General features: G+C 41.5%; 1 protein-coding gene across 9 annotated transcripts in view; it reads right to left on the bottom strand.

Moving 5' to 3' along the window:
* Positions 1 to 20,884, bottom strand: part of PPP1R12B (protein phosphatase 1 regulatory subunit 12B) — a 216,470-nt gene that overhangs the window by 38,907 nt on the left and 156,679 nt on the right. Inside the window, exon 1 of one of the 9 annotated variants that reach the window (XM_047705551.1) lies at positions 6,485 to 7,270. The exons of the other annotated variants lie outside the window; for them this stretch is intronic. Within the exon in view, the coding sequence (XP_047561507.1) occupies positions 6,485 to 6,586 (102 nt within the window). The 5' untranslated portion in view covers positions 6,587 to 7,270. Of the gene's footprint in view, positions 1 to 6,484; positions 7,271 to 20,884 lie in introns of those variants that run through there. 9 annotated transcript variants of the gene reach the window in all.

The raw sequence follows: 20,884 nt of genomic DNA, 5'->3' as shown, positions 1-20,884 counted from the left end.
ACTGATGCCTTCAAAACTCTCAGTCTCTCTGGTCGAAAAACCATGACTTCAGATGCCATCTCATACAGCTTTTTTTTTTTAAGATTTTATTTATTTATTTGACAGACAGATCACAAGTAGGCAGAGAGGCAGGCAGAGAGAGAGGGGAGGAAGCAGGCTCCCTGCGGAGCAGAGAGCCCAATGCGGGGCTTGATCCCAGGACCCTGGGATCATGACCCAAGCCGAAGGCAGAGGCTTTAACCCACTGAGCCACCCAGGCGCCCCATCATCTCATGCAGCTTTATGTAGAACATGGGTTAACGAGTCCAGCACCTCAGATTCCAAATAGGGAAACCGCTTTTGTTTCTACAGGTTCTACTATTCTTGCTTAGGAGGGTCCTTGGGTTATAGAATTACTGCCATTGACTTTTCTTGAGTGGAATTAAAAAAGAAAACAGATACGCTAGTGGTTTTCATTAGGAAAAAAAATGGTTCACAGATTGCATCCTTCATTAGCCTTTTTCACCCAGACAAATGTTTCTCATTCCATGACAATGGATTATAAAGCAAAGTGAAGTATGAATTCCAGATTGGTAGTGCCCAGATGCAGAATGAGAGGTAGAAAGGACAGGATAATACACTAAAGAACTGTTTGGTATTTGCCACAGGAGAGCAGAAAGGACATGCAAAGAATGACTATCAATAATGAATGGTCTGGAAGGCTAAGAGGCTGAGGGGAGGCTGTTAACCTGAGAGGTCTGTGAAAGCAGCGATCCTTTATCACTCACTTGTTTACCAAAAGTTCCCTGATTAGTCTGTAGAACTGGTTATAAAACAAAACAAGTTGGTTAATTGTTCCCTTTATTTATATTAATGGCTGGGGTGAAAAACGTTATGAAAAATCTCTACATTTTCAGTTGAGATATAAATCCTGAAGGAGTAACAATCCAGATTAAGTGGGAAAAATGCTACGGATCTTGCTTTATAGATGCAGGCCCAATCCTATTATCATAAACACCAAGCAATTCAATGAAAATCTGTCTAATTAAAAGATTCCCAGGGTTCAGCTGATGACCTACCTACTTCAAGAATGTTCCATATAAGAAGTAAATATCAACTAAGCCCTACAAAGTGGACACTCTTTAGTATTTTATTATTTTTGATATACCTATATTGAAAAATATGTTGTTAAATTAGCAAATAATAATTTGAGACCATTGACCAATGACTGATTACCTGGCTCTTGTTTTCAAGATGATTTAGAACTGCTAAGCCATCTAAATTGACTAATTTTTAAGTTAACAGAATTTATATACTTGAGACCCGATAATATAAATGCTGAGGAAAAAGCAAGAGCTAGAGGTGTTTAATGTATTTGTAGTTCAGAATTATTATTTTTTTCAATGTTGGAAAATTACATCAAAAGGAAGTTTTATTTTTGTTTTTTAAAGATTTTATTTATTTATTTGACAGAGAGAGATCACAAGTAGGCAGAGAGAGAGAGGGAAGCAGGCTCCCTACTGAGCAGAGAGCCTGATGTGGGGCTCGATCCCAGGACCCTGAGATCATGACCTGAGCTGAAGGCAGAGACTTAACCCACTGAGCCACCCAGGCAGCCCAAAAGGAAGTTTTTCTACTAATTGTGTGAACCCAGCACCTCACGTAGTTGTTTCAGAGTGTGAGAACAGAGGCTAAGCCTTCAAATTCTCATACATAAATCACTGGTGTGGTTCCCATTAGAAATTTGAGTTTCAAATTAGAAATTTGAGCCCAGGGGCACCTGGGTAGCTCAGTTGGTCAAGTGTCTGCCTTCCGCTTAGGTCATGATCCCAGGATGCTGGGACTGAGCTCCACATCAGACTCCCTGCTCAGCCAGGAGTCTGCTTCTCCTTCTCCCTCTGCCTCTCCCCCGAGCTTGTGCTCTCTCTCTCTCTCACCCTTTCTCAAATAAATAAAATCTTTTTTAAAAAATAAAATGACTATTCTCAATGGTATGCTCTTAATATTGCTGTTTTGGTCTCTGTTGACCCTGAACAGTGAAATTTTTATTATTATTTTTTTTTTTTAAAGATTTTATTTATTTATTTGACAGACAGAGATCACAGGTAGGCAGAGAGGCAGGCAGAGAGAGAGAGAGAGAGGAGGAAGCAGGCTCCCTGCTGACCAGAGAGCCCGATGCGGGGCTCGATCCCAGGACCCTGGGATCATGACCTGAGCCGAAGGCAGAGGCTTTAACCCACTGAGCCACCCAGGCGCCCCAAATTATTTTTTTTTAAACAAGTCTTTGGGCTTTCACACTAGGTCAACATCTCTTTTGTCTCTAAAATTTGTGGAGCTCCCTGAATAACAGATCTACTCATCTCTGATTTTTTTTACTCAGGGAAAACAGAACAACTTCCAGACTGACTCAGATATCTTTTCTTTTCTTTTTTTCAAGATTTTATTTATTAGAGAGACAGAGAGAGCACAAGCAGGGGAGGGAGACAGAGGGAGAGGGAGAAGCAGGCCTCCACAAGGGCCTCAATCCCAGGACATAGCCATTTTAGAGCGCGGTGAGGATACTAAAAGAATGGATGATGGATATTTTCGTTATGGAAAGAGAGGGGTGTATTTTTAAAAACCATGTTTAACAGTGTAATTTTGTGTTCAGAGAATGAAAAATATTTTCGAAATACAAATTAGAGGAAGTAAAATCTTAGCTGGTTAAGACACATACTATCTTCCATATGCTAGTGATTTTTCATTAGGGAGAATACTAGTCCTTTAATCTCTAGGCCAGCATTACATTTTTTTCTTAAAGATTTTATTTATTTATTTGACAGAGCACAGTGAGACACACAGTGAGAGAAGGAACACAAGCAGAGGGGTGGGAGAGGGAGAAGCAGACTTCCTGCTGAGCAGGGAGCCTGATGTGGGGCTCCATCCCAGGATGCTGGGATCATGACCTGAGCCAAAGGCAGACACTTAACCGACTGAGCCACCTAGGCGCCCCCATTATTACATTTTTTTTTTTAAAGATTTTATTTATTTATTTGACAGAGAGATCACAAGCAGGCAGAGAGAGAGGAGGAAGCAGGCTCCCCGCTGAGCAGAGAGCCCGATGCGGGGCTCGATCCCAGGACTCTGAGATCATGACTTGAGCCGAAGGCAGCGGCTTAACCCACTGAGCCACCCAGGCGCCCCCCATTATTACATTTTTATACTATTAAAAAGGGTCCTAGTTTGCCAAGTACAGAAACACAGAATTACGTCATGTTAAAAGGATCAGAAGCTGATGAGAGTTGAAAAGTAAAGGTATGATGAGAGAGTTTCAGTTTTCTAGTACTGAGAAATCATCCTGTTTGTTTTCTCGAGTTAAAAATCATACCTGTTTGAGTTACAGTTTACAGTCTGCCCAAGCTGCTGCTTGAACATCTGGCTAAGAGGAAGGGGTCCAAAACATGCTCCCCTGTGAATAGCCATTATTTAAAAATTCCCTTTGAGAGCATTTTCCTTATACGAAAGCATTTAATATTTAGCCTGTTTAGCCATAGTAAGAAAAAATCATAAATATTTATACGCTGGCTCAAAATTTCAAACATTTGTTTAGAAAAATGTTGGCTTCTTTGTGCAACTTTTAGCAGAAAACCGAAGGTACACAAGTTTGCATGGGGAGAACGAGAGGTGTTCCCATCTTAACTCTGAGATGCACACAGACATGTCCCTGCATCCTTGCTAAAGTATTTCTGCCTCTAAGAGAAATATGAAGACCTGTAGCCCACACGGTCTCAGGCCCTATGGGATCCATGTTTCCATATGCTCTGACTAGGATTCGAGAATCAGTCGTGGGAAAATCAGTAGAGTCTGTCAATTCCCTCCATTGGTCTACAGATACCGCCTTCCTCCTTCCTGCAATTTCAGTTTCCTGGGTCCTCATTATGCCTGAATTTTGGATTCCCACAGCTATCCAAGCTTTTAACTGTCATCTTTGACTCTAGAATGTCCTTAACCTTCCAATGTACTTGGTATAAAACCAGTGTTGTGGATAAATATGGGTTTTGAGGTCAGAGAGACCACGCTCTGCTGCTTACTAGCTGAGTGATGTGGGGAAGCCACTTCTCTTCCATGTATCTCAGTCTCCTCACATGTAAAATGGTGAGAGCAACACTCACCTTTCAGGGTGGCTAGGGGTGAAATGAGGTAATGATGGTGTAGCAGCAGCCAGTGAAAATAACTGGGCATCAGAAGGCAAAGAGCGCAACATCGCCACCACAACACTAGTCATTAAAGAGCACCACATACAGAGTGAGAGACGCGATGGTCACAGCATTCAAAACCAGTTAGCACCCTAGTTAGTTAGGACGTGAGAGTAAACTAGGCTACAGGGGACTCTTAGGAGATAAATCCTAGTTTTGTAACCCATTCAACCTCCAAATTAGTCTTGCATATCCTTTACTCTCTCAGACAGTAAAGACACAAGCAATGTAATAGAACATGAATGATATACAAAAATCAACAGTCTCCAGAGTAGAGCCCAAGGCTGTGTGGACCTAGAAGCTGGTCACAGTAAGCAGATGCTATTATGGGAATCCACAGCCACTGACCACTAACATTGGGATGCGGTCTCTTATCAGGCCATGCATGTGCTGGTTTCCTGTAAATCCAAATTTTCAAATTCTATCCCATGGTGACCTCTGTCTAAAAAGTCAGGGGATGGGGGGGATGATGGAAAGAGGCTGGAAACGGTGGATGACAGCTGTGAGGACTGAGACAAGAAGAAAGTAGTACTTAACTGTGAAGAAGAAATGGGTTCAAAGAGAAAAGGAAAAGGCACATGTGTCACCAAACAGAATTTGCTGAGTGCTCTGGGAACTGTGGTTACAGCAGTGAACAAATGTTAACGATGGGTTCTTTACACCAGACGTACTGCCAAGTTTGGTAAGAGGGACAGGAACAAAGGGACACACTACTGAAGTAAAAGTGCTCCATTTTGTGGACCTCAGTTGGAGGCCACCAAAAAGTACCCAACAGCTGTTGAGGGGAAAGCATTCTGTGGCTGCTGTTGCTTCTTTTTAAATAAGTGTATGTTTATAGTCCCTTTTATTTTTAATTAATATTAATTAATTGAGAGAAAGAGAGAGGGAGAGCACATGTGTGTGCAGGGGGCGGGGCACAGGGAGAAGGAGAGAGAACCCCAAGTAGGCTCCATGCTCAGTACAGAGCTCAAACAAGGCTCTATCCCACGACACTGAGACCATGACCTGAGCTGAAACCAAGAGTTGGACACTCAACCAGCTGAGTGCCCCATGGTGCCCCATACTCTGTAGCTTCCTAGAAAGGAAAGGCAGCAGCCTATGGAACTCTCCCAGAACTCAACAAGGATGACATATACCCTGGAGCCTCCCAGTCCTCTCACAGAAAGAAGTCATGAATGAAAGAGCTTTATAACAAGATCCTTTTGGTATTCCGGTAACTAAACATCTCAAGCTGATGTCCTAGACCAACATGTCACACACCAAATGCCACTCCATGGTAATTTATCCCATGAGAAAGACACCGAAAATGAATATAAAATAACTCAGAAATGCAGCAGTCAATTCTGGTTTCTTGCAGATATTTCCCCCACAGCTCCCCAAATAAGGAAGCTGTGACCATCATGCTTGTTATTCTGTATATACAGTAGAGCACAATCTTGTTCCCTAGAAGGAACTGCTACCTTGCCTACTACCTAATATGCCCATCGGGCTTCTCATCGCTTGCTATTGGTAACAGTCCTCGCTTCTGTCAGTTTCCTACGGAGGCAGACACTAAATCAGACGCAAATTGCTTCCACAGAAATATGCATTTGAGAAAAAACTCAAGTGGATCTGCCTAGGACATTACAAACACCTCCATACAGCTGGTTGTCAATAGCTAGGAGTTCTTTCTTTGCCTTTATAAGCAGGAAACTTCCTGATGGTGACTGAGGAGTAAGAAAGACTCCAAGTGTCCATTAATTCCTTGCTCTGTTTTGTTTTTTCTATCACTCAACGGACACATAAAACAGGCAAGGGCATATTCTCTCTCACATTCACGAGGAACTTGCACATAACTGAAGTTTAATGTATATGGTTTCATGACCATTTGGGAGCTTTTTCTCTAGAAGTATAGTATTGACCCACAAAAAAACAGGAAAGGGAGCAACTAAAAACAGCCACAGAAATTAAGAAATGCATGTCAGATACAGTGACAAGGACTCTAAAATCTGTCAGACAGCTTACCAACTGATGGTTGAAAGCTAAAAGACAGAAACTGTAGTCTGACATAGTTAAATCTGCTTTTACTTAAGACTACAGTTAAGTATTGTGAACCATAACCTCCTGCAGAAAAGCATACACGGTCTTTACTTGCAAATTTTCCTTTTTTCCTCTACCGATTCCCATATGCTCCGAAATGCCTTTGCTCTAAACTTAACTCCCCAAGTTACACACACACATTCTCCACCTTTGACACAACTAGGAACATATGTAAACAAAATGCTGCTTACTCGAAGCGTCTTGGCAGTCGGGGAGGGAGATGCTGGGGGAGAATCAGACTGAGATTTCCTATTCCGAGTGAAATCTTTACTTCGGGTGTATAAAGAGGACATGGTTCCTCAGGATGGAGACAGACACTCAACCGCTGGATTCTTCACGCAACGCTGGGAAACTGGCCCTGCAGGTTACCCTCCCAGAATCTCTCCTTTTGACTTGATGCGAGAAGACTTTGGATAGAACTAAATAAAGGATAAAAGCCACCCTGTAAATTATAGTCTTGCGCTCTGAACCAGTCCACAGTTAAACAGAGTCTGAGAAGCGTGTTCCATCAATATTTTCAGTCCAGCTTCAACCACAAGTGCTCAGGATTGGTAGCTTACGATGTAGGGTACTGCGCTGAGCCACACCTTTTCTGCCTAGATCGAGTCCTTGATTCTCCCAAAAGGACACTTCTTGGTGAGACTTGCTCCCCAGTAAAACCTAACTCTAGTTTCCCGATGACACCGGATTAAATCCCAGAGGAAAGACGACCTTGGATCCTGCTGGAGACGAGCCTGGGACGAATTACCGTCACTTTATCCAGAGGGAAGAAAGAGAAATCCTCTGGAAATCATGCTGTCTTTCCTTAGCTTGACTCCACTGGGCTGGAAGGGGTTTAGAACTGCCGTGATAATTCAGATTAAACAACTTAAAAAAACAAAAAACAAAAAACAAAACACAAATAAGGAACCAAGAGTTTATGAGAAGGAAGCAATCGGAGGAAGTCAAGTTTCCCGAAGTCCTCCCAGACGAAGCTGCTTTTACATATAAACACTCACAGTCATACACACATCTTTTCCCCTCCCCTCTTCTATTTTCTGACATTCCAAATCCCTATTCGCTCAGCGAGGAATGCTGGAGAAGAGCCAAGGGCAAAGATTCACTTTCAACTCAGAATTCGGGTTGCCACTTGCAGGAGGAAAAGAAAGCCTGCCAGCTTCTAGGAATAAAGGGAGGCTCTTTGGGGACACTCTCAGGGGTGAACCCCACCAAACCTTCTGGTATCCACTGTTTCAGTTAGAGTGAGCCGCAGTTTCAACGCTGATTTCTCCGAACAGTGAGCTAAATAGGAGAATGAGGACTTTTCAACTTCTGTATCTCTTCAGTAACAAAGCCCTGACAGACACATCAGTCAGAGCACCTTCAGGCCCTTTATGTTTCATTTTAATGACATGTCATTCTGGCTGCACAAGGAAGCCCAGCAAACTGAAAATCTGGCCCACTGCAAAGGAAGCTCTTTGTGCAGTAGAGACTTTAATGGCTGAGTCTCTGAGTATACAGCTTACCAGAGAGTTTTCCAAAATGCTGCAATCAGGGAAGAACAAGACAGGAAAGGGGCTCAGGTAAGGGGAAAGAAAGGGTCAGAAATGAAGAGAGAAAGCAGAGACAGGAGCGGAAACGCAAGACTACAGGACTGAGTTACCCACAGGCACAACTAAGGGTTAAAAAGAAAGGAATTTATTTTCTTAGTGTTGAAGGTTTTTGGATTTGGCCTTGAAACATCTCAAATTTAATCTTTTGCACTCTGTTGTCATCACCACCCTATCCAACATTTCTAGGCCAAATGCTTTCTAAGCCAGTGGGTTTAGCCCCAAAGTGACAACTCACTTGTCTCTGGGCTCTTGGAAACTCTATCCTGCCCTTCCTTTTCCTACACAAAATTTATACTTTTTCCTTCAAATCTTCCCAGCATGCCACTCTTTTTTCCTCTAATTATCTTGACATTTTCTTTATTCTTATGACAAATTTTGTGAAATTAAATGAAGGGAAGTGATCAGCTACTTGGGGGTTGGTCTGAGGAATACAGGTTGACAAGGGTTTATTAGAAGAGGTCTTAATTCATTCCCAATCTAAAAAAACTTAAGAAGACTGATTAATTTTACCACAAACCAGAACTATATTGTGTCTGAAAGGCCAATTATCTTGGGAATTCAGATCTATGAATCTTACATTTTAGATCCTACTTACACAATTAATCTCATCTGATAAGAGAGTTTTTCTCTATTACATCTCTTGACTTAGAAAAGAAATATTGATGTAAACCTAAATAGTAACAGTCCCATAACAAGCATGATTGTCTAGGGAAGGATTAGGAGGGATACTTTTTCACTCGGAAGAATGAAAGTCATCAAGTTACATTATTCCTCAAAGACATGGCAAGGGGCGCCTGGGTGGCTCAGTGGGTTAAAGCCTCTGACTTCGGCTCAGGTCATTCATTATCCCAGGGTCCTGGGATCGAGCCCCACATCGGGCTCTCTGCTCAGCAGGGAGCCTGCTTCCCTTCTTCTCTCTCTGCCTGCCTCTGCCTACTTGTGATCTCCGTCTGTCAAATAAATAAATAAAATCTTAAAAAAAAAAAAAAAAAGAAAGACATGGCAAGAACAAGTCTGATCAGTCAGTTTCTGACCTGTTTCTGTGAGGTTTATACAGTGATTTCATTACTCCTTGGCAACTAAACAGGAAATGTAAAAGCCTACTACTCCCAACTATTATTCCTGTCTCTTTTTCTTTCTTGTGTCAACTTCTAGGCAGTGGTAAACTCTTTTATATTTTAAAGTGTTTTGGGGTACCTGGGTGGCTCAGTTGGTTCGGCATCTGACTTCAGCATGGGTCATGATCTCAGTGTTCTGGGATCAATCCCTGAAAAGGGTTCCCTGTTCGGTGGAAAGCCTGCTTCTCCCTTTCCTGCAGCCCCTTCCCCCGACTCATGCTCTCTTGTTCACTGTCTCTCAAATAAAAACATAAAATCTTAGGGGAAAAAAGTGTTTTAACATACGTTATCTCACCTGATCTTCTCAATACCAAGAGGCAATAACCTGGTCTAGTTAGGGGATTGGCTTTATACAGTAGGGTTGAGCAAATAAACAAACATATTAAGGCTAATGGGGGCTAGGTTTCTCAATGTTGGCGAAGGCAGGTATAAATAAGAGAAAAGGGAAACCTAGGATAAACCTTGTGATACGCAGGACTGAAGGTATCGGTGTGAACAAGTAATCTACAATATATACAGACATAAATAATGAAAGATGTAAGAATGTGGGGCACCTGGGTGGCTCAGTGGGTTAAGCCGCTGCCTTCAGCTCAGGTCATGATCTCAGGGTCCTGGGATCAAGCCCCACATCGAGCTCTCTGCTCAGCAGAGAACCTGCTTCCCTCCCTCTCTCTGCCTGCCTCTGTGCCTACCTGTGATCTCTCTCCCTCTGTCAAATAAATAAATAAAATCTTTAAAAAAAATACGCAAGGATGTGTGTGTGCATATGTATCTAAGTAAATGCATCGATATGTGTATTTCCTTCCTCTGTGCACTGAGACATGTGGGAAGACTGACACTCTAGCAGCATTTTGCACATCTAGTGCCCAGATCGTTGTTTCTACATGCCACTCTCCATTAGGAATGGGGCTCCCTGGAGAAATGACTAATTCCAGAGTTGGCATGAAGGGATAGAAAATGAGCCTGGGTCTCTTGTGTCAGAAAGTAAGGGAGCACTTTACAATAATGGGAACATGACAAAAGGACACGGAGACCTGCTTAAAAAGCCAAGCCTGGGGGCACCGGGGTGGCTCCGTCGTTAAGCATGTGCCTTCAGCTCAGGTTATGAACCCAGGATCCTGGGATCGAGCCCCACATTGGGCTCCCTCCTAGGCAGGAAGCCTGTTTCTCCCTCTCCCACTCTCCCTGCTTGTGTTCCTGCTCTCATTCTCTCTCTCTCTCTCAAGAAAATAAAAATCTTAAAAAAAAAAAAAAAAAAGCCAAACCTGAAACAATCTGAGCATCAAAATAAATAATAGTAGTGAGAAGTTACAACCCACTGAACAAAATAGGAACCCATGAGCACACATTAATATAAATAAATGAATGATAAAAAGAGAGGAGGACAGAAAGTTCTTCCTTACAATAGAATGCCTACTAAGAAATGGAGAAGTAGTAATGAAATTAGAAAAATGACCATTCTGCAAAATCAACCCAAGAAAGGAACACAGTGGATACCAAAGATAGATAAATATAGGATGAGGAACTAGATTTTACACAATCTCACAGTATCGCCTCATAAAATATTTATTAATCACAAAGGAGGAAAAGGGAGCTTTACTGTGGAGAAACCTAGCGGACACTACCTTAATCAGGTGACCAAAGCTCAGCATGCCAGTAGTTGGACAAATTGTTAGAGCACAATGAGCAGAGCAAAGGATCACTTTTGTGACACTGTAAAAAAGACATAAATTGGGTATACTTATGAGGAACACTGGGCCCAAATTGAGGGACATGCATGACAGGCCTGTTATCTTAAAAAATACCAAGGTTGGGGTGCCTGGGTGGCTCAGTCAGTTAAGAGTCTGCCTTCAGGGTCCTGGGATCATGCCCCTGTGTTGTACTCCCCACTCAGCAGGGAGACTGCTTCTCCCTCTCCCTTTCCCCCTGCTTGTGTGCTTTCACTTTCTGTCAAATAAATAAATAAAATCTTGAAAACAAAACAAAACAAAACCCCAAAAACAACATCATGAAAGGCAAGGGAAAGATCAAACTAGAGAGACATGAGAATCAGGTCTAATGTGTGATCCTGTACTGGATCCTTCTGCTACAGAGAACATCATTGGGACAAGTGGAGAAATTTGAATGTGGTCTCTGGGTGAAGAATATATAAGGGTTTTGGACTATTTTTTTAAAAGATTTTATTTATTTGAGAGAGAGAGAGAGAGCGAACGAGCAAGCACGAGAGGGGGAGGAGCAGAGGGACAAGCAGACTCCAGGCTGAGCAGGGAGCTTGACACAGGGCTCCTTCCCAGGATCACGACTGAATTGAAGTCAGACGCTTAATCGACCAAGCCAGGCAGGTGCCCCTGTACTATTCTTTTTTTTTTTAATTAATTAATTTTATTTTTTAAAGGATTTTATTTATTTATTTGACAGAGAGAGAGATCACAAGTAGGCAGAGAGGCAGGCAGAGAGAGAGGGGGAAGCAGGCTCCCTGCCAAGCAGAGTGCCCGATGCGGGGCTCGATCCCAGGACCCCAAGATTACGACCTGAGCCAAAGGCAGAGGCTCAACCCACTGAGCCACCCCGGCACCCCGCCCCTGTATTATTCTTAAAATATTTCCGTAAGTTTGAAATTGTTTCAAAATAAAAAGTTAAAAAATACCCACTCAGTTCTTTCGTATTATGAGGGTGGGAAATGGGAGCAAATGAGGTAACGTCTTTTAACTCCAAAGAACTTTCTTTTTTTTTTTTTTTAAGATTTTATTTATTTATTTGACAGATGGAGATCACAAGTAGGCAGAGAGGCAGGCAGAGAGAGAGAGGGGGAAGCAGGCTCCCCGCTGAGCAGAGAGCCCGATGCGGGGCTCGATCCCAGAACCCTGAGATCATGACCTGAGCCTAAGGCAGAGGCTTAACCCACTGAGCCACCCAGGCGCCCGTCTCCAAAGAACTTCCAAAACACAGTCTCTCATTACAGATATAATTAAGATTTTGCGTTCACCAAAGAACTGGATTTGTTAATGGCAGTAAGCAATCACTTGGGCTAAAGCACAATGAACTAAGTGAGATTCATTACGTGACCATGAATCAACTTAGTGGTTCACAAACCAGATCAATAAAAAGTGAAACAGAGGGGTGCCTGGGTGGCTCAGTGGGCTAAGGCCTCTGCCTTCGGCTCGGGTCGTGATCCCAGGGTCCTGGGACTGAGTCCCACATCAGGCTCTCTGCTCAGCAGGGAGCCTGCTTCCTTTCCTCTCTCTCTACCTGCCTCTCTGCCTACTTGTGATCTCTGCTTGTCAAATAAATAAATAAAATCTTAAAAAAAAAAAGTGAAAAAGAATAGCAAATGCCAGAGTATATTACACATGGAGTAAGGGTATGCTTTCATGGAACCATTGTTTCTGTTAGACAGAATACATCTATATGTATCCTGGGTCACAGTGTAAAATGGATTTCTTACTGTGGGTCATGGTCAAAAAGTCTGAAAGCAAAGAACAAAGAGCCAGTACAAGTCCTTCACTGGGGAGAAGCCAAAGAGTAGTTTCTACTCTGGCATGATAGGACTCTCATTGTTGAGTTATCAAACTGGCAAAAGATATGTGCTTGGAACTCAATTTGACCCAATATTATATTGCTTGATCAGTAAAATCTGAAAATACTATAAGAAGTCGCTACTTATTAAATAAAATTTTCTTTTTTGGTGGGATTTGGTGGACAAACACCAGAGAATGATTTTATTATGGCTGATAAATTTCCCAGAAACATCTCTAGTGTCAGACTGTCAGAGTTTCACCTTACAAACACTAAGACTACCCAAATGCACCCTGCAAATCCTCTGTGTGGTCTAAGGCTCGAATGGAGATTCCTTGAATGTCACTGAAGGGCTTTAACTAGAGGAACCAGTACACCCCTATTATCATCTTAAACAGGTATGCTTGGAATTCCAACTTTTTTTTTTCCTAGTTGAAGAACACAGATTCCCCCCTTTCCCCAATAAACCGATAATTCAAGATCAACAGTGTTCATTACCATATGAACAGGGAGACTGTAGTTAGAATTTGTAAGCATATTACATTTTGGATATTAAACATGGTATTATTAAGTTCACAAAAAAAAACATTTTAGATACTCTGCTTGCTGTATTTGTTCTTCCAGACAGACTAGGAGCCTATAGAAGGGGTCCTGATGTTTACCCAGGAGAGATTAAAAATATATATTTTTTTAAACTTCATCTGGTAAAGATTTTGAATAGGGCAAGGACTAAGTATATAAGGACAGAGAGAATGTGAAGACACAGGTGAGACAATAGCCAGCTAGAAAGAACATAATTTGCTCTTTGGTTCAGAGCCAAACTAGTTTTTTAAAATTCCGGAGGGCACAGTAGACAAACGTAAATGGATGTGAATTGGAAGGGCTGGATACACCTGCAAATTATGTATCAACTACGAACAACTGCTTAAAGTAAACCTCATAATTCTTTTTTTTTTTTTTTTTAAGATTGTATTTATTTATTTGATAGACAGGGTAGGCAGGGAGGCAGGCAGAGAGAAAGGAGGAAGCAGGCTCCTCTCGGAGCAGAGAGCCCGATGCGGGGCTCAATCCCAGGACCCTGGGATCATGACCTGAGCTGAAGGCAGAGGCTTTAACCCACCGAGCCACCCAGACGCCCCTAGACCTCATAATTCTATTAGATTGTAAAACCCACAGAGGCTTTATTTTATCATTGTCTAGGTCACAGAAAAACTAATCTCTTAGAACTAGTCACTTTTAAAATGAAAATGATCTCCGAGTGGTTTCACAATCTCAAATGGTCCCTATCTATACCTTCCAAGCTCTTCTGTTAAAAAAAGGAAATACAGTAACAGAATTAAGTTCTGAAGTGCTTCTGGCGAGAGGGATCAGAAAAGACCTATTAGCACTTGTGAATGTCAGATTTGAGCCTGAACTATGAGATGTTTAAGTCAATAAATAAATGTTGTACGGTTATAGTCAGAAACATCAGGCCTAGATTTTACTGATGGGGTCCCAACACCTGAAACTCAATCATCTAGAACTTTAATCTCTAAAATTCTATTTTTGGCATAGGGCCAAAAGAATCCTTTCTCCTCACCCATTTCACCAGATGTAGCAAAAGTAGGGGGCGCCTGGGTGGCTTAGTCAGTTAAGTGTCTGCCTTTGGCTCAGGTAATAATCCCAGGGTACTGGGATTGAGCCTCAGTGTCAGGCTCCCGGCTCTGCAGGGAGTCTGCTTTTCTCTCTCCCTTTGCCCCTCCCCCTGCTTGTGATCTCTCCCTCTCTCTCAAATAAATAAAATCTTAAAAAAAAAAAAAGCATAGGATAGTTCCTCTTGGAAGGTAAGCATGGCTTCCAAACCACAAGGTCTTCAAAGCTTAAAGGACATTGTTAAATTGGCAGACATTACCTAGTCTTCCAAAAAAATTTTTATGCTGCTTTCGGCAGATCAATTTTTTTTTTTTGGTAGCTTAGTTTATAAAACTTCTAAGTAGCCACAATATACAGTATTTCATTTATTTATTTATTTATTTTTAAAAGATTTTATTTATTTAACAGAGAGAGAGATCACAAGTAGGCAGAGAGGCAGGCAGAGAGAGAGGGGGAGGTAGGCTCCCCGCAGAGCAGAGAGCCCAATGTGGGGCTCAATCCCAGGACCCTGAGATCATGACCTGAGATGAAGGCAGAGGCTTTAACCCACTGAGCCACCCAGGTGCCCATTATACAGTATTTTAGTTTAGATTTAGGGAACAAGGTAATGAGTCAAATATTAACAATTAAGAACTACAAATCGTTTAAGATCCCTGTTCTTCCTTTTGGAACTAAGAGTTTAAAATAGAGCAATCATTTTCAGCCCCATTTATGAATATAAGGGCCAAAGAAAATATTTTATTTATTTACTTACTTATTTTTTAAAGATTTTATTTATTTATTTATTTGTCAGAGAGGGAGAGAGAGAGGGCACAAGCAGGAGGAACGGCAGGCGGAGGGAGAAGCAGGCTCCCCACTGAGCAGGGAGCCTGATGCAGGACTCCATCCCAATCATGACCTGAGCAGAACACAGACACTTAACCGATTTAGCTACCCTGGTATCCTGAAAAAAAAATTTTTTTAAAGATTTTATTTATTCATTTGACAGAGAGAGATCACAAGTAGGCAGAGAGGCAGGCAGAGAGAGAGAGAGGAGGAAGCAGGCTCCCCGCCAAGCAGAGAGCCCGATGCGGGACCCGATCCCAGGACCCCGAGACTATGACCTGAGCAGAAGACAGAGGCCCAACCCACTGAGCCACCCAGGCGCCCCTGAAAACATTTTTATTTTTAATCATCAACTGATACTTTTCTTCCACCAATCTATCTAATACTATTAAGTACTTACTCCATGCAAGGTATTATTAGGGTTATATAAAGTTCTTTAAGACACGACTGTTGTCTTCAAAGAGATTACAGGAAATGTCAAGATTTACATAACGGCAAAGTGAGGGCCCCATACTGCTAAAATTAATAATTAGCACCACAATGAGATATCACCTCACACCAGTCAGAATGGCTACTATAGAAAAAACAAGAAATAACAAGTGTTGGTGAGAATGTGAAGAAACGGGAATCCTCATGCCTGTTGGTGGGAATGTGAACTAGTACAGCTACTATGGAAAACACTATAGAGGTTTCTCAAAAACCTAAAAATAAAAATACTATATGCCATAAAAAAGAATGAACTCTTGTCATTCGTTATAACATGGATGGACCTAGAGCGTATTATGCTTAGTGAAATAAGTCAGACATAGAAAGACAAATACTGTATGATTTCACTTACATGTGGAATTTAAAAAACACAACAGAACAGATTTATAAATACAGAGAACAAAATGTTGGTTGCCAGAAGAGAGGGGGTTGGGGGGCAGCCAAAACAGGTGAAAGGGATTAAGAGGTACGAACTTCCAGTTATGAAATAAACAAGTCGCTGAGATGAAAAGTACAGCATCAGGCGTGTAGTCAGTAATACTGTAATAACTTTGTATGGTGACAGATGGTGACTATATTCACTGTGGCATGGCCTGATGTATTGTCAAATCACTATGCTGTACACCTGAAACTAATCTAACACTGTAGGTGAACGATACTTCAATTAAAAAAAAAAAGAGAGAACTGTAAGGGCACCTGGGTGGCTCAGTGGGTTGAGTGATCGGTCGACTCTTGGTTTCGGCTGAGGTCAGGACCTCAGGATCCCGCGATCGAGCCCTGCATCAGGCTCTGCACTCATAAGAGTTTGTTTCTCTCTCTCTCTCTCTTTTTTTGTCTCTTCTTCTCCCTCTGCCCCTCCCTCGATCTGGCACTCTCAAAATAAATAAATCTTTAGAAAAAAAAAACAAACTGTAAACATAAAAAACAAAAGTCAAAAAACCCAATCAAGTCCTACTCTTCCATATGATCTCAGTGTAATATCTAATTTCACACTAAACAAATAAGCTGTTTCTGAAGGCGACCATCACGAGCACGCAGTCAAGTCAGAAGAGCAGTGAGAGTGAGAGCGGTGCACTTACTCCTCCATTGTTTTTTTTTTGTTGTGTTGAGTGAGAGCTATGCACTTACTTCTCCACTGTTGTTCTGACTACTGGGCACCTGGAGGGGCCACAAGCATTACTTGGGGGAAAAGGGATATATGAGAAGTTCTGAAGGGAACAGGAAGTTCTTTGTCACATAACTCCTTTGTCCTTCCATTTTCCCATCTTAATCCTCATTTTTAATTTATGTGATGTGAAAATCTTCCCCCTTCTTTGAGGATGGGGAAGATCGATGATGGTAACGGAGCTCTTGGATGGTAAGATGCTCTTGAGTGAGGCAGACATATTAGGGATTTTACTGTGAAATGACTCTCTTACCCTCAACTTCTCCTTTGAAACGAATCACTGCAGAGTGAAGAGTCAGTCGGTCTTCATTACGATATAAGGAAATAAAGAGCAGAAGGAAGTCATGCAATTCTTTCCATTTAATAAAGGGCTTTCGACATGTGTTCTTTATGAAAAAGCAATAAAAGCTAAAAATCAGACCAACAAAACACGACCACTAAAAGGCTTGTGTATAGTCTGGCGGGTTGCAGAGGAAAGGAGCAGAAGATAATGCCATTTTGAGGTACAAGGTAGGAACACAGAAGCAAAGTGAGATAAGACCTATAAGTTGTCTAGCATGGAGTTCACCAGTTTTTATTCGTCTACAGCACATTTCCCATGTTGCTCTCATACACGTAAATAACGTCCCAGTGTTATAAAAGTTTAAATCCCAGAAACTCACTTAAGGGTAAGGGATTATTACAGATCCTTTAAGAAACCTGTCCCAAAATTAGTTTGTAGGTTTAGTGTTTTGCAATTAAGTTTAAACAGAAAAAGACAAAGAGAAGTGAGAAGCTACCTCCTTTTTCATGTGAATTAACTTATGTAGTTTTTCCTATATTCACACTTTCTTTGTAGGCTGTATTTGATAGCAACAGCAGTTAAGTAAAGTTAGGTGGGGCAACTCAGAACGTGAGCGGAGGTTTTTTCCAAGGGTAGCGTGGGAGTGGGGGCAATTCTCCCTTAGGGGCATGTGCAAACATGTGGGAACACTGGCTCTCACGGTGACTGCAGAGTGCTATCAGCATTTAGGAGGCCAGGGGCAGGGATGCTGAATGTGCCCTGCTCTGCTCCAGACAGAGCCACACGAGGAAGGAGTAACTACTCTGTCAAAATGCTCACAATACCCTGATCAGTCAAAATGTTTCAACTGATCAGAAGCACTAACAGAGCAAATTAAATCTTTTTTGATTAGCTTAAAAGTAGCCCAAAGGGTGCTCTCTGGTTATACGGCTGGTTAAACACTAAATACTTAAAACTGTAACTTATCTAAACCTTTTGTTAAAACTATAAATACTCAGTAAAGAGTTGTTTTATTTTTTTATTTGTATTTTTTATTTTTTGAGAGAGAGAGAGAGTGAGCATGCACACTGGTTGGGGTGGGAGGCGGGTAGGGAATGGGGAGAGGGAGAGAGAGTCTAAAGCAGGCTCCATGCCCAGTGCAGAGCCCAATTTGGGGCTCAATCCCATGACCCTAAGACCATGACCTGAGCCACAAAGAGCCAGTCACTTAATCGACTAGGCCATCCAGTGCCCCAAGAGTTGTTTTAAAAAGTTGTTTATCTTAATACAGTTACTTTAAAAAGTCAAGGAAAGGGGTTGCCTGGGTGGCTCAGTTGGTTAAGTGTCTGCCTTCAGCTCAGGTCATGATCCCAGGATCCTGGGATAGAGCCCCCACATCGGGCTCCCTGCTCAGCAGGGAGTCTGCTTTTCCCTCTCCCTCTGCCTTTCCCCCTGCTCATGTGTGCACCCTCTCAAATAAATGGATAAAATTAAAAAAAAAAAAATCAAGGAAAATGATGCCGAATACTACATTTTTTATAATACCCTAATATACTTAATTATACTTTAGAGTAGTCTTTAAAATAAATTTGGTGCATAAAGATATGTTTGATATTTATGTTGTGCTTATAATCTGTATATCAGGCAAAATGTACTACCATCTGGTGGCAACATGCCTTAAACTAAGCCTCAGTATTTGGCGATAATGAGTTTCTTGACAATGTAAACTACAACTTAAAAACAAATTATAAACACAAAGGTTCAGAAATTCTACCTTAAGTTCAAGTTTTTTAACTGTCATCAGCCTGATTTATTATTTTTTGTAATGTTTTGGTAACTTTCTTTACAGCCTGTAAATTTGGCTGAATCCTCCATCAGGTAGTAAGAAAAGGAACAATATTTCCCATCATTAGTGATGGCAGAGTTTTAAGAAAAAAGGTCATTACTAAGAAGAGCAATCTATGTGTGGTTCATGTAGAAATTTTAAATCTTTCATAACTGTGAATTTATAGTTGGTTGAGATATAAAATCTGCTCCACTCATCTAGGTTTACTAAGACTACTACTCCGTAGCATTAAAAATGTAGTTAGAAACTCAACACTTGGGATGCCTGGGTGGCTCAGTGGGTTAAGCCTCTGCCTTCGGCCGGCCCAGGTCATGATCTCAAGGTCCTGGGATGGAGCTCACATTGGGCTCTCTGCTCAGCAGGGAGCCTGCTTCTCCCTCTTTCTCTGCCTGCTGCTCTACCTGCTTGTGATCTCTGTCAAATAAATAAAATCTTAAAAAAAAAAAAAGAGTAACTCAACACTTAATTTTCTTATGATAGTACAGATCCTGGAAAAGCCATGAAGGAAGCTTCCTAGTCTACAACAAACTGGCACGCACCTTTCTGCTTTGCAGGTACTGCTGACAGACACAGCGTCAATGGGCATCCATATGCTTTATGAGCTGTCTGTGTGCCGTGTATATATGCTCTATGTTCATGCTCTCCGCTAAAAATACTTCAAAATAGTTGGAAATGGAAGATGCCATTGCACTGCTATAGGTTTAGTTTCTAATGCCCTCATTTCTCTTAGGCTCAAATTATTTTCTTCTGTGCCAAGTGAATCCTCTCCATATCCAATTTTTCCTTTCTCTGCCTTTCTCATTTCCAATGGACCTAAGTTTGCCCCTTCACCAGGGATCTGCCAGAGGAAGTTTAAGCTTTGGTTCTGGTTAAAAAGTACAGCAATAACTCTGAAGAGGACATAAAAGTTTCTTCCTATACCTAAGGTACAAGAGATTAAAAAAAAAAAAAAGCCATTCATTACAGAGAAAAAGTTGAAAGATAAAACACTTCATAGGGAGAGTACTATTTTTTGTCCAAATTATTTTTGCCCATGGCAGGTAAAGAACAGTCTACGTACTGTTTAATAAGAAATCCATTTCAAACTCCCACACCATAACATCATTCAGAAACACGGCTCCTTTAGTCAGCCATGGTTTGGGGGCGGCGGGGGGGGGGGGGGACAATTCCCAGAGTACTCAAGTTAATGGTCCTGTCAACCCCGTCATTCCCACATTGCAATGCCAATGTAATTCCACATAAACACAATTATGTGGAGGCAAACACTGCTGTAGAGTATAAATATAATGCTATGTATGCATTTCTCCGAGAAACACAACATATAATGCTCATGAGGCATGGCAATGTTTGTAGCACAGAGGACCAAAGTGGGGATCAAATTAATTAGATTCCTGGAGTGTGTTGCTTAGCATGCAATTCCAGAAAGAACTAAGCTCCATGATGACTGACTGACTGACTGGCATATATAGAACCAAATATTGCTTTGAGCACAAAGGGCATGTAAGAACTAATATTTGAGTGCGCTGGGCACTGTTCTAATCAGTTTGTAAGATGCTGCATGTAATGTTACTATCTGGGCTAGTCAATTTGGGTGGTGATAATAATGCATTATTGGAGTTAAGGTCATAGTCTCTATACGTTTAGTTAACACATATTTAAACAAACAAACCAAAAAATAAAATTAACTTTTCCATAACAGACTACTGGTGACCTAGCTATCTTACAAATGTATACCACTGGTCCTAATATAAACCGAGTATACAATACCTATCATTAAAACTGGAATCAAAACTCTAAGAGCAAAGAAAATCTGTTTTTTTAAAATATTTTATTTATTTATTTGAGAGAGAGAGAGAGAAAAAGAGAGAGAGAGAGAGAGAGCAAAAGGGGGTAGGGGCAGAGGCGAGACTCTTAAGACTGTGTGGAACACAGAGCCTTACACAGGGCTCGACCTCAAGACTCTGAGACTTCGACCTGAGCCAAAACCAAGAGTCAGATGCACAACCGACTGCACCAGCAGGCGCCCGGAAAGCGAATCTATTTTTAACCACCCAGAAGGATGATCACAAAGTCTGATGGTCCAAACAGAGAAACCTGCACCACCTAGATATAGTCATATCATATCTTGTTACATTTTAAATATTGAGTA

The sequence above is a fragment of the Lutra lutra genome, chromosome 15, assembly GCF_902655055.1.
Source record: "Lutra lutra chromosome 15, mLutLut1.2, whole genome shotgun sequence".
NCBI lineage: Eukaryota > Metazoa > Chordata > Mammalia > Carnivora > Mustelidae > Lutra > Lutra lutra.
Note: the sequence above shows the minus strand (reverse complement) of the source record. Positions and strands in the feature narration are given on the sequence as shown.